The following is a 24,407-nucleotide window of genomic DNA, read 5'->3' on the forward strand; positions in this document are numbered from 1 at the left end:
AGCTTCGTGTCATCCGCAAACTTGGAGATGTTGCATTCAATTCCCTCGTCCAAATCATTAATATATATCGTAAATAGCTGGGGTCCCAGAACTGAGCCTTGCGGTACCCCACTAGTCACTGCCTGCCATTGTGAAAAGGACCCGTTCACTCCTACTCTTTGCTTCCTTTCTGTCAACCAGTTCTCTATCCACATCAATACTGAACCCCCAATACCGTGTGCTTTAAGTTTGTATACTAATCTCTTATGTGGGACCTTGTCGAATGCCTTCTGAAAGTCCAGATATAACACATCCACTGGTTCTCCCTTATCCACTCTACTAGTTACATCCTCGAAAAATTCTATAAGATTCGTCAGACATGATTTACCTTTCATAAATCCATGCTGACTTTGTCCAATGATTTCACCACTTTCCAAATGTGCTGCTATCCCATCTTTAAAAACTGATTCTAGCAGTTTCCCCACTACCGACGTTAGACTAACTCGTCTGTAATTCCCCGTTTTCTCTCTCCCTCCCTTTTTAAAATGTGGGGTTACATTAGCTACCCTCCAATCCTCAGGAACTACTCCAGAATCTAAAGAGTTTTGAAAAATTATCACTAATGCATCCACTATTTCTGGGGCTACTTCCTTAAGTACTCTGGGATGCAGCCTATCTGGCCCTGGGAATTTATCGGCCTTTAATCCATTCAATTTACCTAACACCACTTCCCGGCTAACCTGGATTTCACTCAGTTCCCCCATCTCATTTAACCCCCGGTCCCCTGCTATTTCCGGCAGATTATTTATGTCTTCCTTAGTGAAGACAGAACCAAAGTAGTTATTCAATTGGTCTGCCATGTCCTTGTTCCCCATGATCAATTCACCCGTTTCTGACTGCAAGGGACCTACATTTGTTTTAACTAATCTTTTTCTCTTCACATATCTATAAAAGCTTTTGCAGTCAGTTTTTATGTTCCCTGCCAGTTTTCTTTCATAATCTATTTTCCCTTTCCTAATTAAGCCCTTTGTCCTCCTCTGCTGGTCTCTGAATTTCTCCCAGTCCTCTGGTAGGCTGTTTTTTTCTGGCTAATTTGTACGCTTCATCTTTTGTTTTGATACTATCCCTGATTTCCCTTGTTATCCACGGATGCACTACCTTCTAATATTCTGGGCAAGCAGATAATCGGGGAGGGACAATGATTTTTTTATTTAAAGCTATCTAATCTGGGGTGGTAGAAGGACCAAGAAGTTGAACTAATGTTATTAAAGTGAATCTGATGCCATGAAAAAGATGGTGGGAACGAGGCTCAGTCACAACTTTCCTTGCATATTCTCTAGAAGATATTGCTCAACATTCCATTGAAAGTGGTGTTCCCAAACCTGTTTCCTGTACGGAGTAATCACACCAATTTCTTTGGGCGAAATCTTGCCGATACCCTTCTTCCCCGGGTTGAGCAGCAGGTGTTTGAGGTAGCGCAGCACTTCATCAATCTCATCAATATTGAAGAAGGATGGGCTCTTTTCTTCTCTATCATCTACTCCAAGAATTCCATGGAAGATTAACGGGAAATCCTAGAATTCCAAAACATTCAGCATCAGGATCCCAATCACTGAAACAGGCTCAGTGCACACAAATCTAACTTAATATTTGGCCCAGTGATCAGTTACTAAATTCCGCCCCCTGATCTCACCCTTGATAAATGGAATAGTTTATATTGTCTTCAGAAACTGAATATGAATGAAGATGAAAATGAACACGAGGCAATCAATTCTAGCACAAGCCATCAGATGCACCACAACTAGTTCATGCGCCGGTCCAATCCACAGCATTGCGAGCTGCCTCATAACTGTCCTCTAACTGACCCAGCATAGACCATCGTCTCATACCCGGTGCATGCATGCATGTGAGACTGAGGGCATTATTACCACAGGAACTTCTTGCAAAAAATAGCCATCAATGCCAGTTGTACCCACCGGTCAAGTTGTAATTTGGAAAACCTGGGCACCTCAGTGCAAGATTAATATTGTCAAGAGGTGGTCTCAGTACTAGGACAAAATGATCCAACAGGTAAGAGATCACACTAAAGTACGTTTCCCATGGATGAAGAGTAACCCAGGGACACCTTTCATATTATGACGGTAGATGGATGTTTTCACTTCAGGGTTGAGTTTGACATGGCATGGAGGTGGAAGATGAAGGATAGAGACCGAAAATATGGAACATAGCATTAATTTGATTCAAGTGTAGCAATCTTATGAATTTAGGAAAATTAGCATAAGAACAATATTTTTCCATTACAGAATTGGCCCACGGTTAGTTAGTCCTGATGATGATGATGTATTTATAATAAATGTATAAAGAAATTCACATACATCATAGTCATTAGCACTGACGAACTGGGCCAGGTTGGTCAATTATGTAATGGAAAAATATTCCTGGAAGCTGAGGCGAGGGACCAGAGGAAATGATGATCCGAGCGCTAGGCCAGCACAGAAGGGAGCTCCTGGCGAGCGCTGCGATGGGCCAGTGCCGGTCCCAGCTGTCGGTGGCCAGTGCCGGTCCCAGCTGTCGGTGGAGGACAGGACGCTAACAACAAGGAGGGATCCGGCGTAGGAAGAGGTGGGGGGGAAAGAGGGAAGTGACTAGTTTCGTTTAGAGATGCAGCGCAGAAACAGGCGCACATCGACAAGCGATCCCCGCATATTAACACTATCCTACACACACTAGGGACAATTTACACATACACCAAGCCAATTAACCTACAAACCTGTACGTCTTTGGAGTGTGGGAGGAATCCGAAGATCTCGGAGAAAACCCACGCGATCACGGGTAGAACGTACAAACTCCATACAGACAGCACCAATAGTCAGGATCGAACCTGGGTCTCTGGCGCTGTAAGGCAGCAACTCTACCGCTGCGCCACCCCACTGTATTGAATACTTCTGTAACATTGTCGGCGCCCTTCAATTGTACTGTATGCTAACAGTACCTCAGTAACAGCAAGGCGTAGGTAGGGTAGGTTTTCCAAATCATCCCTTTGTGGAGATTTCCTTTGTGGAGATGTCACATATTAGAGGGCATGGTCTTATGGTCAGAGGGGAAAAGTTGAACAATGTGTAGGGTAGGGGTTTAAATTTTTTTTAACATGTGCTGCCTGAGGAAGAGGTGGAAGCAGATATTAGAATTAATAATAGGTCAGTCAGGGGACATGGATATGCAGGGATGGGGGTTGGAGGGTGCATGTGGACCACATACAAGTAGGCTATTAGCTTAAGTTGGTATAATGTTCGGTGTAGACACTGTAGGTCAAAGCGCCTGTTCCTGTGCTTTGCAGCAGCAGCAAAGTCCGTTCTTGCACTCACACGTTAGGCAAGTAAAACAGGGCACACACGACGGAGGGTTAAATCTTGAAAACATGTTGATTGCAGAAGGAAAATAAGATACAAAGCAAGGAGATACATCGTTCCCTTGAGCTGTTAGCACACATCATCATGGACATAAAATTCTGCACCCTTGCTACGTGTGAAGATGGCATTGCGCAGGATGGTGAATGTAAAGCAGGAACAATTCAGAGAGGAGCATGGCACAGCAGTGTCCGGCACAGTGGAACTCCACTAGGTTCCTCTTAAAATGACTTGGAAATAATTATCCACAGGTCAAATCCCAGAACTTCCTCCACAAAATAGTGTTGGAACGTTCTCACCACAAGGACTGTAGCAATTCAGTCGCTACTCACCACCATGTTTCAAGGAGCTATTAATGAGTATTGAGAGCAATCTCAACAGGAATAAGATCAGTTGAGTGCAAAAGAGCACACCCACACATTGAGGGGCAAGGTAATGATGTTCAGGGAGATTACTCTCATGTGCCCTGATGCCAAAAGCAAGTGGCATTCTACAAGTTTCCCAGGATATGGGAGCAAGGTCAAATATCAATAGCATCAAAAATATCCAGAAGAGCCCCCAACCCTGGCTAAGATGGTGTGCAAATAACTAAGATTGGAACAAAAACTCTTCAATCTAACAAGCGTACCTTCTTTGGCAAATGTTCCCACTGGCAGTAAGAGTTGCTGATGAATGGATCCTGGTGATTTTCAAGCTCCATGTCGTAGAACAATTCATTAGGAATCTTGAGGATCTGAGGATGGGATCTAATAAACAGCAACCACAAACACGACGGTAAATAGTCAAACATGGTGCAAGACTTTCTCATTGGGACATGGTCAAGGCATAAGTATAAGCAGACGTTTGAGAACTCGCGCCTGGCCTCAGCACAGTAGAGGTTAGCTTTTGGGTTTGATTACATGATTGGGATTGTTATTGAGCTGCATATTCAGAGGGGATGTGATGGGAATGGAGAGTGGAGAAGTCGAGATGGTTGATATCATACCAGCTACTAGAAATTAAAAAGGCCCAGAGGGTGCAAGCCCAGCAGGGGAAGTCCAAGAGGAGGAGGAGGAATGTTGGAGACAGGAGAGCAGATTGTCAAGGACTCCTTGCTAGAGAAATTAGCCTGGAAGAGTTCAACATCAGGAAGCATCTGAAGAGATAGGAAAGCATATTAAATCGGTGGATTTCCTTAAATCCGAATTGATACAAAACAGGAATGGCAGGTTATCTGTCATTACTGAATATACTAGAGTCACAAGAATTGCAGCATGCCAATTTAGAAGACGACTTGTTGTTCCTAGAGCTTGCGTGGGGCTTTGTGAAACAGAATAAGAAGCTAAAGAGATTCTGCGAGTATATGACAAGATGTGATAGCCACTATGCACTGTGGACAAGGTCAATATAAAATGGCATATAAAGTGTGGCTGTTGGGCAAGGTAGAGAGTTCTTGAAAGAACCAAATGGAGGAGGAAGAGAAGCTAAAAAAAACCTCTGGTAAAGTTCGAAGTGAGGGAATCAACAGGAAGAAAAGGATCTGACTTATGCAATGCACAGTGGTCAAATACCTGGCATAAAGAAAACCCCCCCACAGCAAGACTTGTTCATCTAATAGTGAGAACTTGGGTGAGCCACCAAATACAATAGGTGCAGGAGGAGGCCTTTCGGCCCATCGAGGCTGCACCAACAACTGTAACCATATTCCAAGGGAAGGGGAAAGTTCACCGGAAATAGTTCAGACCCCCAAGCAAGTCAGAGGATGGCTCATAGATATCACTGGCATATATTTTTTGTAGACAAAATACTATGCAGGTCTCACCTGTGAAAAAAAAAGTTTTGTTACTTCCTTGCAGGTTGTTCACCTGTAGACAGAATGTCACTCGTACATAGAACAGTTTTGTTATTCGGCCTTCGAGCCTGCACCGCCATTCAATAAATTTTGATCGTAGGTTCCAATATAGCCAATGTCTGGATTCTTCCGGATTTAAAGTGAGTTTGTTCCATTAAATTCTAGAGATTAACCGCTCCAGCAAGGACAAGTCTGAAAGACAGAATGCGTCACTCACTTGAACAATTAAGCAGACGACTCCTTAAGTCGGAAAGCAAGGCCTGCATCCAATCTTGATTTACTTCTCTCAGGGAATACAACACTTATTCAAAACAATCATTTATGTGTCTGATTTGCTCCAGAGTTCAGTCCCCAATACCTCTACAGCTCCATGTGCCTCCAATTCAAAATTCAGTGCAAAGTCCATGCCTTTTCTCTCATGGCTGGCCTGCAGATACAGACTCTGGAATTGTCACCACAAACTCACCATCTTCCCATTCATTTCCCATCTTTACCTTACAACATACCTTTTAGTTACTTGTCCTAATGTGTATAATCCTGGAGTATTTTACACCGTTTATCCCACTACAAGTACCAGGCACCGTCTGAAGAAGGGTTTCGGCCCGAAACGTTGCCTATTTCCTTCGCTCCATAGATGCTGCTGCACCCGCTGAGTTTCTCCAGCTTTTCTGTGTAACCTTCGATTCTCCAGCATCTGCAGTTCCCTCTTAAACACCAGGTAATACCTGTCTGGCCACTAGGTGTCAGCGAACAAAGGAATGCTTCCTTGTGAAACCGAGATAGCTGGGAAGTTCAAAACACAATCCAAGGCTAAAACACTGCTGGAGTCTCACAGATAGTGCACATTGACACTTGATATCCTCTCTACCAAATGCTAAAAACAGCCTGGATTTAAAGCCAAAATGTATAGGAAGGAACTGCAGATGCTGGTTTAAACCAAAGATAGACGTAAAAAGCTGGGGTCACTCAGTGGGTCCGACGCTTGCCCAGAGAAAAGGAACAGGCGACGTTTCCGGCAGCTACACTTCTTCAGAATGTTCAGAAAGTCAAAATGTTGATCGGCTCAGCAACAGATAGGTGTGAACTTTGTGCATCAGAAGCCAGTTTCATAATGTGTGCAAACTAATGTTGGGCAGTTACAATGTACAGAAGCCGTCCAAACAGCCCAACAAACCTATGAAGGTAAAAAAAGTGATGAGAATTAAGTTTACATTGCTTTGTTCTGGTCTGCCCACTAATGGAAACTAAGATCTCCATCCCCTGTTGTTTAGAGATACAGTGCAGAAACAGGCCCTTTGGCCCACCTAGTCCACACCGACCAGCGATCCCTGCACATTAAAATTATCTTACACGCATTAGGGACAATTTAAACGTATACCAAGCCAATTAACCTACAAACATTTACATCTCTGGAGTGTGGGAGGAAACCGAAGGTCTCGGAGAAAACCCACACGGTCACGGGGAGAACGTACAAACTCCTTACAGACAGCACCCGTAGTCGGGATCGAACCTGGGTCTCTGGCGCTGCAAGGCAGCAACTCTACCGCTGCACCACCGTGCCGCCTTGTTGTCTTGAGTCCACCCATTTCATCATTCCACACACGTCCATCCCCAATACACCAGTGTCTTTATTAAATATTTATTTGAACCTCCACCTTCCTTCTAAAGTAAAATGGGGAACAGAAGTGTTTATCCTACACCAGTGTGGCAATCCGCCCAGGAACTGCACCTTGCGCTAAATTACAATCGCCGCAAGAGAGGATACGGCAAAGCGGATTCAAAGCAGCACTCACCTTTAAGCATCAGTGATTGGACTCAGATCTACATTAGCACCCAGTTCCACAATTCTGTTTTAAGATTTTCATTGTTTTTTAAAAATTCTCCTTGGTACTTGCCCTCTAACTTGCTCCAGCTCCACAACCCTCCATGACCTCTGCTCCTCCACTTACACCCCGTCCAAATCTTTGACTCGGCCATTGCTGGCCTTGCCTCCGACGGTTTGGATCAGCTCCAGAATTTCCTCCTTGCATCTCGTCACCCTGCCACTCTTCATACAGATATCCTTCAACCCCAGTTAATGTAGCAGCCTATTAAACAACTGCTCCAATGTTTGATCATGTTGCCTTGAAGCATCGAGATATTAACCATTACAAAAAAAACACAGCTATACGGATCCGCAAGAGCTCGACACTCATTCAGCCAATACAGTAATCTCTTATTACTACTGAACTCTTTGTAGAAGATTTCAGTTATAGTGGACCTTTGCCATACTGCAAATGACCCCCCGGGACTACATCACTACCCCAGTACCAGACAAAGTATCTGATGGAGGGTCTCAATCCAAAACGTCACCTATCCACGTTCTCCAGAAATGCTGCCTGACCTGCTGAGTTTATCCAACACCGTGTCCTTCGGTGCATTAACCAGTAACTGCAGTTCTTGGTTTCTACTACTTATACAATGATACTCTATTACTCAGCAATCCCTTACTATTTTCAATGAACAATCGGCAAAAACGTACATCATTCCCCTCCTCGCCCCCAACCCCGCCATGGTCATTATAACGAGGGTTTATGGTACTAGAATACCAAGGTTATCAATTAAGGTTCCACGGATAAATCCCAATCCTACCCTTGAGATCAAAACGTTTTGCAATGCTAATCAGAGATGATGTACTTAATTTATGTTATTGAGCTTGGGTGAATAGAAGAAACTGAATAGAATTGTCAATTTTGTCCACCACAAAAACAAATGGGAATGAATGATCGATGGTCAAGAGGTTGCTGATAGGATGTAAAAGTCAGAGTTTGGCAAGGCAACGAACTGCTCAGAGTTTTACAACTGGGTAAAACTTCAGCACCAGCACAGGATATCAGAATGGAGTCCAGCACCAAACGAGTATTTAGTTCAGTTACAGGTTTGCACATATTGGAGAGGAATAGGGATAGGGAAGAGGAAGGAGAGCAGAAAGGCAGGTCCAATCCACACTTTAGACACAAATTGCTGGAGTAACTCAGCGGGACAGGCAGCATCTCTGGATAAAAGGAATGGCTGACTTTTCAGGTCGAGACCCTTCTTCAGACTAAAGGGTCTCGACCCGAAACTTCACCCATTCCTTCTATCCAGAGAGGCTGCCGGTCTTGCTGAGTTACTCCAGCATTTTGTGTCTATCGTCGGTGTAAACCAGCATCTGCAGCTCCCTCCACACTTACCTAGTCCATGGTTGATGGCGATGGGGGATCTCAGCACTGGTCCCAGCTGCTTTGGATCGCCAACCAGGACCAACTGGCCACCATCTTTGTTGTTTTCCACATCCATCGGATCAAGCAACCCTTGAAGAGTAAATAACGGACATCAGTTGTGCAACTGGGACAGTACAGCATGGATACAGAGTCAAGCTCTCTTTCGTCATTGCCAATTCATCTTACCCCAAACTCTCTACCGCACAAGGTGATATTTATTTAGTGTGCCAGATAATACTATCAGTTCAAGGAAGGAAAACAAGGGCAGTGCCGTGCAATGCTGGGACATGTGGAGTAAACACACTTGTGTTACATCAGAGCCCTGTATTTGGACCAAAATGGAGTCCACATGAGAGCTGACAAGTCAACGGCTCTACACTGTCCAGCTTCAATTAAAGCTCAAATCTCCTCTCCGCGTATGGACTTGAAAATGATCCCCTTAATGATTTTACATAAAGGAAGGTCTTGGAGGGGGAAATAGTGCAAGTTGTCACCTCATCTGGTACAGTTATGAATCATGATTGATTCTTTTCCTTTAGATTAGAGGTTTCAGGTTAAACTACTGAAAATTCAGAATTTAAGAAAAACACTGATTCCAGTGGCAAATCAGTTGGTAACGAGGCTTCAGAGCTAATAAACATCTGCGAATAAACAAGATGGCAAATGCTTAGCTGGCCGGGTATTCTGTAGAGAGAACAGAGTTAATGCTTCAGGTTGACAAGCTCTCAGCAGAACAAGATGATGATTCTGTTATTTGCACAACAGGTTATGTTCAGGAAAGGCTACAGGGAGAAAGTGGTGTTATTATTCCCAAAAGGAAATTAGATAAACACATGAAAAGCAGACCAACAGGGAAAGAGCAGTGGAGTGGAACCAAGACCCAGAGGGAGTACAAGTACAACATGCCAAGAAGTCCTTTGATGGTAAGATATTGTGGTCTATTGGATGGTCCGTCACTTCCCCCCCCCGGAGGTTTAAACATTCAGTATTATAAAGGCAGACAGTGGTAGGTTCTTCATTGGAAAGGGCATCAAAGGTTTTGGGGAGAAGGCTGGAGTATGGGGTCAAGGGAGAAATAAAAGCCATGAATAGGCTGAATGGCCTAATTGTGCTCGTATGTCTTGTGGTCTTGCAGCGTTGAGCAGGAAGCTATCAAGATCAGAGACACAAATCAATGTACTATCTATTCCTGGAATGATCGTTCTCTGTGAGGGATGGCAACAGGAGAAAGAAAGATTTATACATGATCCACACATTTTTACCTGCAATGGCGATGATACTTTCAGGTTCAACAGCATGTCCAGCCTCATCTATGAACACGTGAGAGAAATGGCCATGTGGGAAATTTGCAGAGGCCAACCTGTTTAAAAATAGATAATAAAACATAAAATACATTGCAACCCTTCACCCAGCCTAATTCCCATCTCCCCCACTCAAAGGCAGCATTCGTGGCTAAGAAATCCCTTAACAGCCGACAAATCCTCCTGAACTGCTTGTGCACCAACTGGATAATGGCCACAGCGTGGTTTACTCTCCATACCTTGATGGGTCTTGGTGGATCTACTGCTTGGTCTCCACTCCCATGTGTAGAGTGGAATCAGAAGAGGCACTAAATTAAAAGGCTATGTGGAAACAAGTGGGAGATTAGTTGTAAAGGGCGAGTACCAAAATGATATTTAACTGATAATGAAGCTTGTAGATTCAGATTAGTTGGTCATAAATACCAGGGTGCAAGGAAATTCCTTGTTCACACGGAGTTCCCGGGGACCAGAATACATGCAGTAATGACAGCAATATTGATGCCAATCAGCAGAATGGTGCAAGATTATAGTGCACCACTATGCTTCAATGTACAATGGTGACTGAAGACTGCAATTGTTACAATCTCAATCAAAAAATGCTGGATATTCAGCGGGTTAGGCAACATCTGGGATTGAATGGACAGGTGACATTTCAGGTTGGCACCCTTCAGACTGATACAGAGGAGGTTTACTAGAGCGATCCCAGGGATAATTGGGTTAACATATGATGAGCGTTTGATGCCACTGGGCTTCACTGGATGAGATGGGGACTCATTGAAACTTACCCTAGAGTGAAAAGCCTGGATAGAGTGGATGTGGAGAGGATGTTTCCATCAATGGGAGCATCTAGAACTAGGGGACATAGCCTCAGAACAAAAGGATGTACCTTTAGGAAGGGGATGAGAAGGGACTTCTTTTGTCAGCAAGGGGTGAATCTGTGGAATTCATTGCCACAGACTGCTGTGGAGGCCAAGTCAATGGGTATTTTTAAGGCAGAGATTGACAGATTCTTGATTGACAAGGATGTCAAGAGTTATGGGGAGAAGACAGGAGAATGTGGTTGAGATTCAAAGTTAGATCACCCATGATTTGAATGACAGGTGACCCGATGGGCTGAATGGCTCCTATGACCAATGAACATGAACAGCTGCCTGCGTCTGGCCAATATTCCTCAAAACATTTCCTCTCCACCTACCTGTCCAAATGTATTTTAAATGGTGTTGAACCTCCTCTGGAAGTTCATTCCATATTCCCACCACTCCCTCTATGGAAATGTTTCTCTTCTAACAAACCTACGTCCTCTGGTCCTTGATTGCCTCACACTGGATAAAAGACTCTGCATCAACCCTAACTATTCCCCTCAGGATCTTATCCACCTCTATAAGATCACCTCTCATCCTCCTATGCTCCACGGAATACCCTCGTAGCTTGCCCAATCTCTCCCCATTCCTCATGCCCTCAAGTCCTGGTAACATTCTCATCAATCTTCTCTGCACTCTTTCTAACTTAACATCTTTCTTTCCGACAGCAGGGTCAATACCATGACTGATGAAGGCTAATGTGCTGAAAGAATTCTTGATCAACTTATCTACCCCGGACGCTACTTTCAAGGAATTATAGACCTGCACTCCTAGATCCCTCTGCTCTCCAACAGCTCGAGAGCAGCTTGAACTGGAGCCTACCAGGGAGAAGGCAATTCGGGATTTAGTGTTGTGTAATGAACCGGATTTGATAAAGGAACTCAAGGTAAAGGAACCATTAGGAGGTAGTGACAATAATATGATAAGTTTTAATCTACAATTTGAGAGGGAGAAGGGGAAATCAGATGTGTCAGTATTGCAGTTGAACAAAGGGGACTATGTCGTCAAGGAGGAGGAGCTGGCCAAAGTTGAGTGGAAAGAGACCCTAGCAGGGATGACAGTGGGGCAGGTATTTCTGGGAATAATACGGAAGGTGCAGGATCAGTTCATTTCAAAGAGGAAGAAAGATTCTAAGGGAAGTAAGAGGCAACCGTGGCTGACAAGGGAAGTCAAGGACAGTATAAAAATTAAAGTAGAACATAGCAAAGATGAGCAGGAAACTTTTAAAGAAAAACAGAAGATAACTAAAAAGGCAATACGGGGAGAAAAGATGAAATACGAAGGTAAGCTAGCCAAGAATATAAAGGAGGATAGTAAAAGCTTCTATAGGTATGTGAAGGGGCAAAAATTAATTAAGACAAATGTGGGTCCCTTGAGACCACACCTGGAGTATTGCGTGCAGTTTTGGTCCCCTAATTTGAGGAAGGACATTCTTGCTATAAGTGTAGGTTTACAAGGTTAATTCCCGGGTTGGTGGGACCGTCATATGCTGAGAGAATGGAGCGGATGGACTTGTATACTCTGGAGTTTAGAAGGATGAGAGGGAATCTTGTTGAAACATACAAGATTGTTAAGGGTTTGGACACACTAGAGGCAGGAAACATGTTCCCGATGTTGGGGGAGTCCAGAACTAGGGGCCACAGTTTAAGAATAAGGAGTAGACCATTTTGAATGGAGATGAGGAAAAACTTTTTCACCCAAAGATTTGTGAATCTGTGGAATTCTCTGCCTCAGAAGACAGTGGAGGCCAATTCTCTGGATGCTTTTAAGAGAGAGTTAGATAGAGCACTCAAAGATAGCAGAGTCAAGGGATAAGCCAAATGGCCTCCTCCTGCACCTATTTTCCATTGTCTAACACTCCCCAGAGACCTGCCATAACTGTGAAGGTGTTGCCCTGGTTAGACCGGAAAATGCCACACCTCGCATTTGTCTGTATTCAACTCCATTAATCATTTCTTTGCTCACTTGCCCAACTGATCAGTATCCTGCTATCACCTTTGATAGCCATTTTTGCTAGATATAATCTGATGGATGTACATGATACAGTCAGGATTTTTCCTCAGGATGGAAATGGTAAACATTGCAGTGTCGCAGCTGGTGGACCCTCTGCCTCACAGCACAGGAGACCCGGGTTAGATCCCGACCTCAGGTGCCATCTGCGTGATATTTGCATGTTCTCCCTGTGACGTCATGGATTTCCTCTGGGTGCTCTGGTTCCCTTCAACATGCCATAGATGCAAGGGTTTGTAAGTTAATCGGCCTCTGGGAATTGCCCCTGGTGTGTAGGGAGTTGATGTGAAATTGGGATAACAGAATTAGTGTGAAAGGTGTGATCAGTGTGGTCTCGGGGGGTGGGGAGGGGGCTGAAGAGCCTGTTCACATACTGTATCTCCACTATTCCAAAGGGCAGAGCAAGTTTATGTTACACAGAGGATGGCGAGTATCTGGCACGCACTGCCAGGGATGATGGGGGGGCAGATCCAATTGAAGGCTTTAAGAGACAATTGCACAGGCACATGAAGAGCATGAGGGGATGTGGATAGGTAACAGGCAGATAACAGTTGGTTTTGCCATTGTGTTCGGCAAAAACATTGTGGGCCGAAGGGCCTGTATCCGTGCTGTACTGTTCTGCGTTCTGAAAAACAGCAGTGTTTAAGGTGGAAGCGGGGATTGCTTCTTTACGGTCAATGATGGCCTCACCATGCTGTCTATAAACTCGCAACCCAGAACACAACAATTATCACAGCCTCCCACAATACAGCACTGCTGTTTGTTGCGGGATAGATAGCAGTTCAAGAAACTGACATAAGGACAGAGGAAGTTACAGGCAGTGTTCAAAATCACGAGGGGTTGTGTTAATGGGGAACGCTTTGCAGACAAAAGGGAGTTGTTCTGCATTTTATTTTAAGTACCCACAAATAGGATCAAAACAGCACATTCTGTGATCTCTTTCCAAAGAGATTCAGATAAATGCTTGAATGAATAAAATTCACAGGGCACTGGCTATTTTAACAATTGAGGCACTTTGAACTGGGATAATGTCATTTGGCACAAGTCTCACCATTTCCGATACTTACCTTCCAGCAGTTATCAAAGTGCTGGTAATAACTCGATATTGCATTAGTTTCTCTTTGGATGGGAACTCAAAACACCTATTTTCTTCATTCCAGTTTGAGAAATCCTAACAGAAAGCAGAGATAAGTATTAGTTGGGCATCAGACAGGACTCAGTAGTTAATATTCACTTAAAAGTGAATGCCTGATTTTACTTAATACTAGACCAAGTGGGACCCATCAGGGCGCCGACCCCCAACACAATATTCCACCACTCACCCGTTCCCCCAACACAATAATCCACCACTCACCCGTTCCCCCAACACAATAATCCACCACTCACCCATAGCCCCCACGGGAGGCCTGGTCCCCCAACACAACCTGTCATCTCATTTCAGTCTTATATGGTTAACTCCTTATTTTGACCCGTCACTGCTGGTACTAGACTCCCAAACAAGTGAAATATCAGCTTCACGTCTACCCGACCAGGCCATAACAATGTTGTGCCTTTCATCAATGAGCATTTCAATGGCTGCAAAGCATTTAGAAATATGTAGGAAGGGAACTGTAGATGCTGGTTTACACTGATGATAGGCACAACATACTGGATTAACTCAGCAGGGCAGGCATCTCAGGAGAGAAGGAATGGGTGACATTTCAGGTAGAGACCCTTCTTCAGATTCAGGGGAGAGAGAGTCTGGAGATATAGAAGGGCAAGGTGTGAAAATGACAGATCAAAGCAGATGCTAATGAAATGTAGACTGGTTCATTGTTAGCAGAGGGGAAGGTGACAACAAGGCCTACAGTCAGTAATACTTAATGAGGACAGTAGAACTAGTCGGGGACCTAGGATGGGGGAGGGATGGAGACAGAGGTGATGCAAGGCTTACTTGAAGTTAGAGAAGTCAAAGTTCATACTGCTTGGGTGTAAGCTGCCCAAGCAAAATATGAGGTGCTGTTCCTCCAATTTGCATTGGGCCTCAGGTGGCCCAGGACAGAAAGGTCAGTGTGCGAATGGAAGGGGGAAGTTAGTGTTTAGCAACCGGGAGATCACCTTGGCCTAGGTGGACTGAGCAGAGGCGTTCAGCGAATCGATTGCCGAGCCCATACTGATATATAGGAGTCCACACCTGGAACAGCAGTAGATGAGGTTGGTGGAGGTGCAAGTGAATCTCTGCCTCCCCTGAAAGGACGGTCGCGGTCCTTGGACGGAGTCGAGGGAGGTGGTGTAGGGACAGGTGTTGCATCTCCTGCGATTGCAGGGGATGGAGTGGTTTGGTGGGAAGGGTTGAGTTAACCAGGGAGTTGGAGGGAACAGTCTCTGTGGAAAGTGGAAAGGGTTGGAGATGGACATTTGGAAATGTTGGGAAGTTTGCAAATGCTTCATTCACCGAGTGGATTATGTGCTCAAGTCTCCGTGTTAGGAATTGAGTGCAAAGCATCCATAATCTCCCGAGTATGAGCCGAGAGAATTCAGAGGAGGTTAAGCCAAAACACTATCTTCCCCCAAGTGGGAACAAGAATCCACAGCAACCATAAAAGGAGTGTCATTCCCCCAGTGGACCTTCAACATTTAGCAACTAACTTCATGAAATCAAAGTCGCAGGTGTAATTATATTACAGCCGAGAGATTTCTATGTACAAATATCACTGCGATTTTTCCTAGAAAATGACTGGATTTGACCATTAGCAGTAAAGCAATGGCAGACGGTAGAGAAAGTATTGCAGAGGTCCAGAATTGTTTTCCTGATAACCCGATTGTACAGGAGAAACACAACATGAAGGAAGTTGCCAAGAGCTGAAGGAAGGTGATGACCTACGAGAGAATAAAGTTAACACCACTTCCCTTGAAACAGTGCAGATCAGATAAAGTTCCCACAGTCCTGCAAATACAGCTCCAGCGAGCTGAAGAGTAAAGATCCCAATGCTGCTTCAACAAACAATCCCTGCATAGACAAGACTGGCTAAAGAGCAAAGTACCCGTTTACATTATGAGCGCGCTCCAGTCACCACTTGGAAAAGCTCTCCTACAGCCTTGGTGACATTTCACAACCAACATTCATATTCCAGGCAGGCAGGGCGACCACAGGACAATAAAACAGAGGGGAATCTTCAGCTAAACCCAAAGTGATGGTGTAACTCAGGTCAGGAAATATCTCTGGAGGACATGGACAGGAAACGATTGGGACCCATCAGACTAATTATAGATGGAGAAAGCAGGAAATAAGTCAGGGTGGGACAAAGCCGGGGGGGGGGGGGGGGGGGGGGGGGGGGGGGGGGGGGGCGGGGGTTGATTGTCAGATGAGTGGACTAAAGATTATGGAAAGGAGACAAAAGGCTTCTGACAAGGAGTAAGAGGAATGAAAGGTAGCCAGAGAGGGGGGGAATAAGTGGAAGTGGATGGGCAGGGATGGGCGCACAGGAATGAGAGGGTAAAGGGGAACCTCAGATTTAGATTAGTTTATTGTCACGTACAGCATGATGCAACTTGCTTGTTTGATGATGCATTTAATTTAGTTACACCCAACTTAATTGAATACCTGGAGCTAAACTGAGCATTGCGAGGGTTGAGATTACCATATGCAGACAATGGTACAAAACAGAGTCCATGAAAGGGTTCAAATATCTCTCAGCCCAGCCAATCCATGTAAAGACATCAGCATAAACTATGCTTCCTTCTGTTGTTTTTCTAGCTTGTATGCACACCCAGAAGCCGCAACGCCCTACAGTACAACCCCACAACTCCTAGACTAAAGCAAGTGCTGATTATTGTATTTGCCAATGAAGATCTACAAAAGATGTCTGACCTTCACATCTTGGGGTACAGTGTCCCAGCTCCGGCTGACAGCGTTGATGCGGTAAATGTGTCTCTTTTCCACAGACCTACTGATTTTCTGGCACAGGAGGTCAGTGGCGCTGTTGGATGGTGCACAAGCAAGGATGCGGGCAGTCGGTATACAATGCAGCACCTGAAAGTCAAATCAAACATTTTTTACATTAATTACATATTTACATTAAAAGCACCAAGAGATGCTCAATTGATGCTTCTTAGAAACAATAATTACAATAACAACAATAATATTTTTCTTCACTCCATCACATTTCTGACATTTATCATGTGTATTTTTAAAACGTACCAATGAATATGCTTCACTCTTTCAGACAACAAGTCCCAAATTAAAGCTGAATGTTAGCCAAAACTTTTTTCACTAATTATCTGCATTGCTGGTCCTGATCCTACCTCATTTTCAAGACCTTGAATAAACTTCACTGCTCTTAGCTCAACAACCCATGTTCCTTCTTTTAAATATCCTCTTCACCCTCTCCAAAGCCTGACCATCCTTTCCAAATGTGTTTCCATAAGGAACCATGTTCCATTTGAGCTCTAGCCTCTGCATTGAATCTGCTGTCACCTCCATGTTATATTCCACACCTGAATTGAAGTTGAGAATCCCACAAACTATTTTTCAATAAAAAGAGGGGCATTACAATCAACTCTCTGGCGTATTTGAATGAGAACTGGATTTCTTCCTGCCTGGTGTTTTAGTTCCAGCATGCAAACAGGTTTCTCAGCCCACTAAGTCCACACTGACCATCAATCACCCGTTCTATGTTATCCCATTTTTGCACGCACGCTCTACACAATAGGGGCAATTTGCAGAGGTCAGACTGCTTACAAACCCTCACATCATTGGGATGCAAGAGGAAACTGGATCACCCAGAGGAAATCCATGTGGTCACAGGGAGAACATGCAAACTCCACAAAGACAGCACCCGAGGTCAGGTTCGAACCCAGGTCTTGTGCTGTGAGGTAGCAGCTCTACCAGCCACACTACTCTGCCACCCTGAAAAGTTATAAAATAAAGGAAATGCAGGAAGGACCATAATGATCTTCAACCATTTCCTTTGCAGACACTCGTGCTCCAGGCAAGATGCTCCATCCAAGATGGACCCATCTCCCACACCTTGCCCATCCTATCCATATAAATGTCTTCTACAAGTTGTTATTGTACCTGCTTCAACCACTTCAGCCTGTAGCCCATTCCACATACCCACCACCCTCTGGAAAAGTCAAGCCTCAGGTTCCTATTAAACCTATTCCCCCTCACCTTACAGCTGTGCCCTTTAGTTTTTGATTCCCCTAGCCAGGGAAAGACTGTGCCTGCACCCTCTATTCCTCTCATGATTTTATACACCTCTTTTAGATCATCCATGTAAGGCCACAGACCATAGTACCGTGTATCACCAGGTTGTTACATAGGCTTGAGTTAGAGAGAGAGGTTCGCTAAAATGGAACATACTTCTTTGAAGCGCGGGAGGCCCAGGGGGACCTTAGAATATACATGATTATGAGGGGTATAGGTATGGTGAGTTGTCACCTTGGGTATAGGTTCTCCATGGATTGTCACCTTGTCGTGGTGGAGAAGCTTGTGTGGACCTGAGATCCTGAGAGCGATGCCGTCTGGAGCTACGCTCCTGGTAGGGCCACCCATGGCGGTAAGGTCGAGGGGGAGGACTCTGACAAAGAGCAATCCAACCAAGACCTCAACGATGGAACAGGCAGAAGATGATGGCTGACCTTAGTGGAGCTAACGTCACAACGGCTGGGAAGGCGGATGAAGGCTGCAGCAGAAAAGGGTCTCCGGTCGTCTTGGACTCCATGCCACTGGACCCTGACCCAGCTCTGTCAAGGATCATGTGGTAACTGTCTGTGCGCCTGTCTCCCCACGTTAAACAAAGTCACGCACTTGCGTCCTCCAACCCTGGAGACACCCATGGTCAGCCACGACCGAAGGGGGATAAGGAGGTACGGTGAACAGGTTTTTTTCTCCAGGGTAGAGGATACAAACTAAAGGGCAGAATCTTAAAAGTGAAAGGGTGAGATTTAAGAAGTGCTCAGGCAAACCTTTCTCACTGAGAGGGCAATCCATAACTTCAATGAGCTGTCAGAAGAAGCTATTGTAACAGCTACGATTACAATAGTTGTGGAAGGATTGATCAGTTTCCCGATAACAGCCTGTCCCTGAATCTAGAGGTGTGCGTTTTCACACTTCAGTACCATTTGACCATGGGAGAGGGACAAGAGGGAGTGGCCAGGCTTGTCTCGTCCTTGATTATGTTGGTGGCCTTGCCGAGGCAGCGCGAGGTATAAATGGAGTCAATGGAATGGAGATTTGTTTGTGTGATGGTCTGGGCTGTGTCCACATTTCCCTGCAATTTCTTGCGGACTCCTAGCTACTCTATCAAATCCTTTCACCATTTTTAGAACCATTAGATTACCTTACTATTTAAAAAAGTTCCAGTTCAGTCTTTCCTGTTTACAGTGATCTCCCAGTTTCAGTACTATTTTAGCACCTTCATGCCTGAGAGCAATTGATAACAGCAAAGTTTCTTCAAACATTGTGCTTCATTTGGGTCAATTACTATCAAAAAAAAAAATTGCCAAATGTGTAAATACAAATTGCAATGATGATCAGAGATCATTGTGGATGTAGGGAGTGTGTTTGATCAAGTTTGCTCAGTAGCACTGACAAAGCAGCTCAGAGTGAACAGCATGTGCTCACCTGAAAGTTGAACTCAGACATCTAGAGATGTATGGCTGGGAAAAACTGGTCATGATCTGCTCATGCAGCCCTAGTTGAGGCACCACGTCTACTCAAGCCTTTGTTCTCAAAGGGAACATTTTTAAACAAAGCCATCTTAGGATGTAGTTACACCTCTTAGTTTTAAATCTCTCCCTGCACTGGAGACCCGACCTTTTTTCGTCGGGTTTCCGTTGTCGTTGGGGCCGCAACGAGGAGCGGCCTCCAACAGGAAGAAGCCGGGGACTCTGGTGCTACGACTCACCGTCGCCGTCGCGGGGCTGGCCGAGTCCGGAGCGGGTGGAGCGGTGGAGGAGCGCTGCTGATGCTGCTGCTGCTGCTGCTGCTACCGGAGAGTCGGAGGCTCCAACGGCAGGTCTGTGGACGGTGGCACCGGGAGCCCGCGGCTCCCTGGAGGGAGACCGCTTTTCAGGGCTCTCGCAACGGCGACTTCCCCCGTCCGAGTTGCGGGGTCGAAGAGCTCCTGGAGCGGGGCCTTTACAGCACCACCCCGCGAGGCTTGGAATGGCCTCGGGACTCTGCGAGCGCACGCCGGGGGCTCTAACACCAAGACCCGGTGTGCGACCTCGCATCACCCGGCGTGGCTTTAATGGCCGCGGGACAATCGCCATCGCCAGCCGGGGGCTATGACTTTGACTCTGACATCGTGGGGGGGGAGAGTGCAGTGGAGAGATAAGTGTTTTTGGCCTTCCATCACAATGATGTGATGGATGTTTATGTAAATTATGTTGTGTTGTTGTGTCTTGGGTCTATTTGTTTGTAATGTATGGCTGCAGAAACGGCATTTCGTTTGGACCTCAAGGGGTCCAAATGACAATTAAATGTATCTTGTATCTTGTATCCTCAGAACATAAATAGAGTGTTTCTAAACTAAGCATATCTGTATAAGACTAAAGGAAAATCTCATTGACGTTTATACAGCCAAACAAGGTAACAGTCTGAAGAAGGGTTTCGGCCCGAAACGTCGCCTATTTCCTTCGCTCCATAGATGCTGCTGCACCCGCTGAGTTTCTCCAGCATTTTTGTGTACCTTTGATCTTCCAGCATCTGCAGTTCCTTCTTGAACACAAGGTAACATGGCCAATGTCTTTCCACAATCCAGGACTCGATTGAAATCACAATGGTTATCGATTGGATAAGCAGTTAAATACTTCAAGTGAACATGAAAGATTCTGAGCACAAACAAGACATGGTGTTCCCAGGCCCATATAGTGGCATCAAGATGACCATCACATCTTTCTGCATAGTGTAGTTGCAGCCTTTCTTACATTACAATGGCAACAACTACAGTTTAAAAAGCACCTGTAAGTTGGTGGATGACAACAGGAAAATGTGCATTCTTCCTACAACTCCTTTCTGAAGTCAAATCCAATCTCAGATTCTGAGGAATGTTTGGCAGTCTTTCAATCTACGAGCCATTTATCACACCGGACATAATCACCAAATTCAAACAAGCAACATATCCTAATTATTTACATCCTGAGCAAGTTAAACGTGCTGTTATGGTTTGTATTACACCCAGCACTGTACCATAATCTACAGGAAAGATCCAAAGCCTCTGAACAGTGTTAGCCTTGTAGCAGATTCACTAAAATGGTGCTGGGGTGAAAAGCATCAAGTTGCAGCATGGTTGCAGTGTAGATTAGCGAATTAAGATTCACTAGAGTTAAGATTAGTGAATGGTCAAACTAAAATGGGTCCGTCGAGTCATAGAGTGTGGAAACAGGCCCTCGAGACTTAAAATTGGCATAACTAAAAAAACAGGAAATTTGGAAATCAAAATCCATCCAAGTGCACGAGAACAAACAATATTCGGTACCTGTTTGATCGCTTCCACAATAGTGACAGTCTTCCCAGTTCCTGGTGGGCCAAATATCAAGTATGGAGCAGGTCTGGAGATCCCGGCAACGATACAACTGACTGCTCTGGCTTGTTCAGGATTTTCCGCAAGAGACCGATCATAAAAGCTTTAAAGAAAAAAAAGGATCAAGATATGAACACATGGAATTAAATGACGACCATGTTGTATGGCCACTTTCAACAACCAGCTTTCCCCACCCTCACGTCTTCAATGTTCAGACGTCACTTTTTCGAAGCAGACAGAGCACAGCCTACATGGCTCCCCCTGCCCCTCCCCCGTTTCCCATCTGCCCACCATCCTTTTCTTATATGGTTCCACGCCTCACCTTTTCTTAACAGGTTTTATAATCTGCTGCCTTTTGTCCCCTCCCCAGCCTCTGCCACCATCTCCTCCTCTACCTGGCTCCATTTGCCCATCAAACCATCCACATGTGGGTCCCTCTCTTGCCAGCTCCAGGCTCATTCCTCTCTCCTGCGTACTGGCCATCAACACTTTAGAATGGCCACCTCCTCTTCACACGCGGTTCTGGTGCAGGGGCGCGACCCAAAATGTCAACCATCCCTTTGCCTCCACAGTGGCACGACTGCCTCAGTGCCAGAGACCCAGGATCGATCCTGACTACAGGTGCTGTCCAGGCACAGTTCGTGCATTCTCCCCCTGAGTTTTCTCCGGGTGTTCCGGTTTCATCCCACATTCCAAAGGCATGCAGGTTCGTAGATTAATTGGCTTCTGCATATTTCCCCCAATGCGTAGGATGCAAATGTGAGACAAAGAACTAATGCAAACAGGTCGGCATGGACTCGGTGGAGCAAAGGGTCTGTTTGCACTCTGTATTTTTAAACTAAAACGTTGCTGCTGACCCACCGAGTTCCTCCAGCAGGTCATTTTGTGCACGGACTGTACCTCCAAGTGAATGTCAAAGGTAGACATCTTGTTTAGTTCAGAGACAGTGCAGAAACAAGCCCTACAGCCCACCGAGTCCACACTGACCAGCGATCCCCGTACACTAGTACTTTCCTGCACACTAGGGTCAATTTGTAATTCTTACCCAAGCCAATCAACCTACAAACCTGTACGTCTTTGGAATGTGGAAGGAAACCTGAACACCCGGAGAAAATCTACTCAGTCACAGGGAGAATGTACCAACTCTGTACACACAGCACCCATAGTCAGGATCGAACCAGGGCCCCTGGCACTGCAAGGCCATACATCTACTGCTGTGATGCTCCAGTAGACATCTTCGCCACCACCTACAATGCACAAGTCAGGATTACGATGGAATACCCTCCAGCTTCTGGACAAATGCAACTCCAAGATCAAAAGCAGGACTTGTACCCCATCCACTATCATTCTTCCTTCCCTTCAATGCACAGTTATTACTGTGCCTGCCATCTGCAAAATTCACCAAGTTGCTTGTCTAGGCTTTTCCAGGAAAATGACCAAAACCTGCACACTTTACCTTCAAGGACAACAGCCTCACTTGAATGGAGGCAGCAAGGCTGTCTGCATGTTCTCCTTCTTAACTTAAGCATCATCCTACCTTGGAAATACATCATACTTCCTGGAACAACCTCTCCAAGGATCCTGTGAGAATACCTCACCAGAAAATGCAACAGATCAAGCTAGTGGCACATTAATGGGGATTAAGGGCGTCATGTTCAGCACAAACATGGTGGGTCCAAGGATCTGTCCCTGTGTCGTTCTTATCTATGTTCTCTGCAGGGATGAACAGCAGCTGTCGATCTTACTAGCATTGCCATGATTCCGAGGATGAATAGAAGAAAGCGGAGCCTTTGATCAACATTCCTAATAGCTTCGTCTGAAATCTAGTGTCAAAGTTCGATCAAAAACTCGTGAAGCCCCTCTTAGGGTTGTTACATGACATTAAAACGGATTTTACAACCAAGGAAAGTGCTAGCTAGGACACAGCATTGTGCAACCCACTTGATGGTCTAATCCATTTCCACCCAATTGTCTCCGCTGGCTTTACTCACTTCAAATTTCTGTCCAAAGGATGGATGCACATGTCGTATGAAAATGTTGGAAAGAGCACATTCATTAGACCAGTGTCCTTTGCTAATTGTGCAGCGCGATGTTGCATTTTTAATGGGAATCGGTTAAACGTGAACGAGACATTGAACCTCATTTTTTCTATAAATTCATTCAGGAGCCTGAAAAATAGAGAGCAATAGTAGTAATACAGTGGAAGTCATTATCCCATCAACAACAGTGCATGCATAGAAAAGGCTAACAGGGATATTGGCTAAATGCAGGCTGGTGGGAAATGGGGCATCTTGGTCGGCAGGGACAACCTAGGCTAAAGGACCAGTTTCTGCACTATGACTTCTAGTGTGCCTTAAAAGGATAATTTAGTGCAAATTCCAATGGAGCTCACCAACGGGCTTGGCCCCATGTACCACCCTCGGGAGTTAAGTGACAGGAGTAACGAGGAATGCGGGTGTGGTCGTGCGACTGGGTGCAGAAGTACAAGCTACTACATTGGGGCAAGTCAGATTACAGCATTATTAGACAGGAGCTGGGGGGGGAGAAACTGGAAGAAGTTGCTAATGGGGAAAGTCCACATATGTGAGTGGGTGAAAGGTTAGATGATCAGAGTTCAGGACCCGGCGTATTACAGTAAGCAGGAGGGATAAGGACAGCAAGGTTGGGTGATCCCAAGAGGAAGCTAATTTGGTCAAAAAGTATATTGTAAAAGGTTATGATAAATCAGGCAAAGCCTTTAAGGAATATTAACCAAGTAAGAAAGAACTCAAACTGGTAATTAAAGGGTCAAATGGGGTCATGACATATCATTTGCGAGTCAGATTAAGGAAAATACCATGTTACTTTGTTTCTGTGTTAACCAAGGATAAGGAATTGGAGGTTAGTCTGAAAAAGGGTCTCGATACGAAACGTCACCTATTCCTTTTCTCCAGAGATGCTGTCTGACCCGCTGAGTTACTCCAGAACCTTGTGTATCTTTGCATGCAAATATAGATGGGTTGGTTAGTACGTCTGTAGATGACAGCAAAATAGGTGGAATAGCGGACAGAGTACACTGTGGTTATATAGACCAGCTGCAGAAATGGGCAGAGAAATAGTAAATTGGGGCAAGTGCAAGATGTTGCACTTTGGAAGCTTGAATGCAAGAGGAAGTGTACAGTTAAGGGCATTGAATAAAGAGTCAGGAAGTCCCACTGCAGTTTTACAGGACTCTGGTTAGTACACATGGAGTATTGCATACCAGTTCAAACCATCTCATTACAGAAG

General features: G+C 45.1%; 1 protein-coding gene across 1 annotated transcript in view; it reads right to left on the reverse strand.

Moving 5' to 3' along the window:
• The window catches only part of LOC129709033 (putative helicase MOV-10), a 72,288-nt gene that overhangs the window by 11,838 nt on the left and 36,043 nt on the right, over window positions 1–24,407 (reverse strand). Inside the window, exons 9-17 of the mRNA XM_055655147.1 lie at window positions 23,132–23,308; window positions 21,096–21,243; window positions 16,481–16,642; window positions 13,698–13,801; window positions 9,722–9,819; window positions 8,430–8,549; window positions 5,391–5,409; window positions 4,015–4,276; window positions 1,362–1,553 (exon numbers count right to left, since the gene is read on the reverse strand). Coding sequence (XP_055511122.1) covers window positions 1,362–1,553; window positions 4,015–4,276; window positions 5,391–5,409; window positions 8,430–8,549; window positions 9,722–9,819; window positions 13,698–13,801; window positions 16,481–16,642; window positions 21,096–21,243; window positions 23,132–23,308 — 1,282 coding nt within the window. The remainder of the gene's footprint in view (window positions 1–1,361; window positions 1,554–4,014; window positions 4,277–5,390; window positions 5,410–8,429; window positions 8,550–9,721; window positions 9,820–13,697; window positions 13,802–16,480; window positions 16,643–21,095; window positions 21,244–23,131; window positions 23,309–24,407) is intronic.

Source organism: Leucoraja erinacea, chromosome 24 (assembly GCF_028641065.1).
Source record: "Leucoraja erinacea ecotype New England chromosome 24, Leri_hhj_1, whole genome shotgun sequence".
In the NCBI taxonomy this organism is placed as follows: Eukaryota; Metazoa; Chordata; class Chondrichthyes; order Rajiformes; family Rajidae; genus Leucoraja; species Leucoraja erinaceus.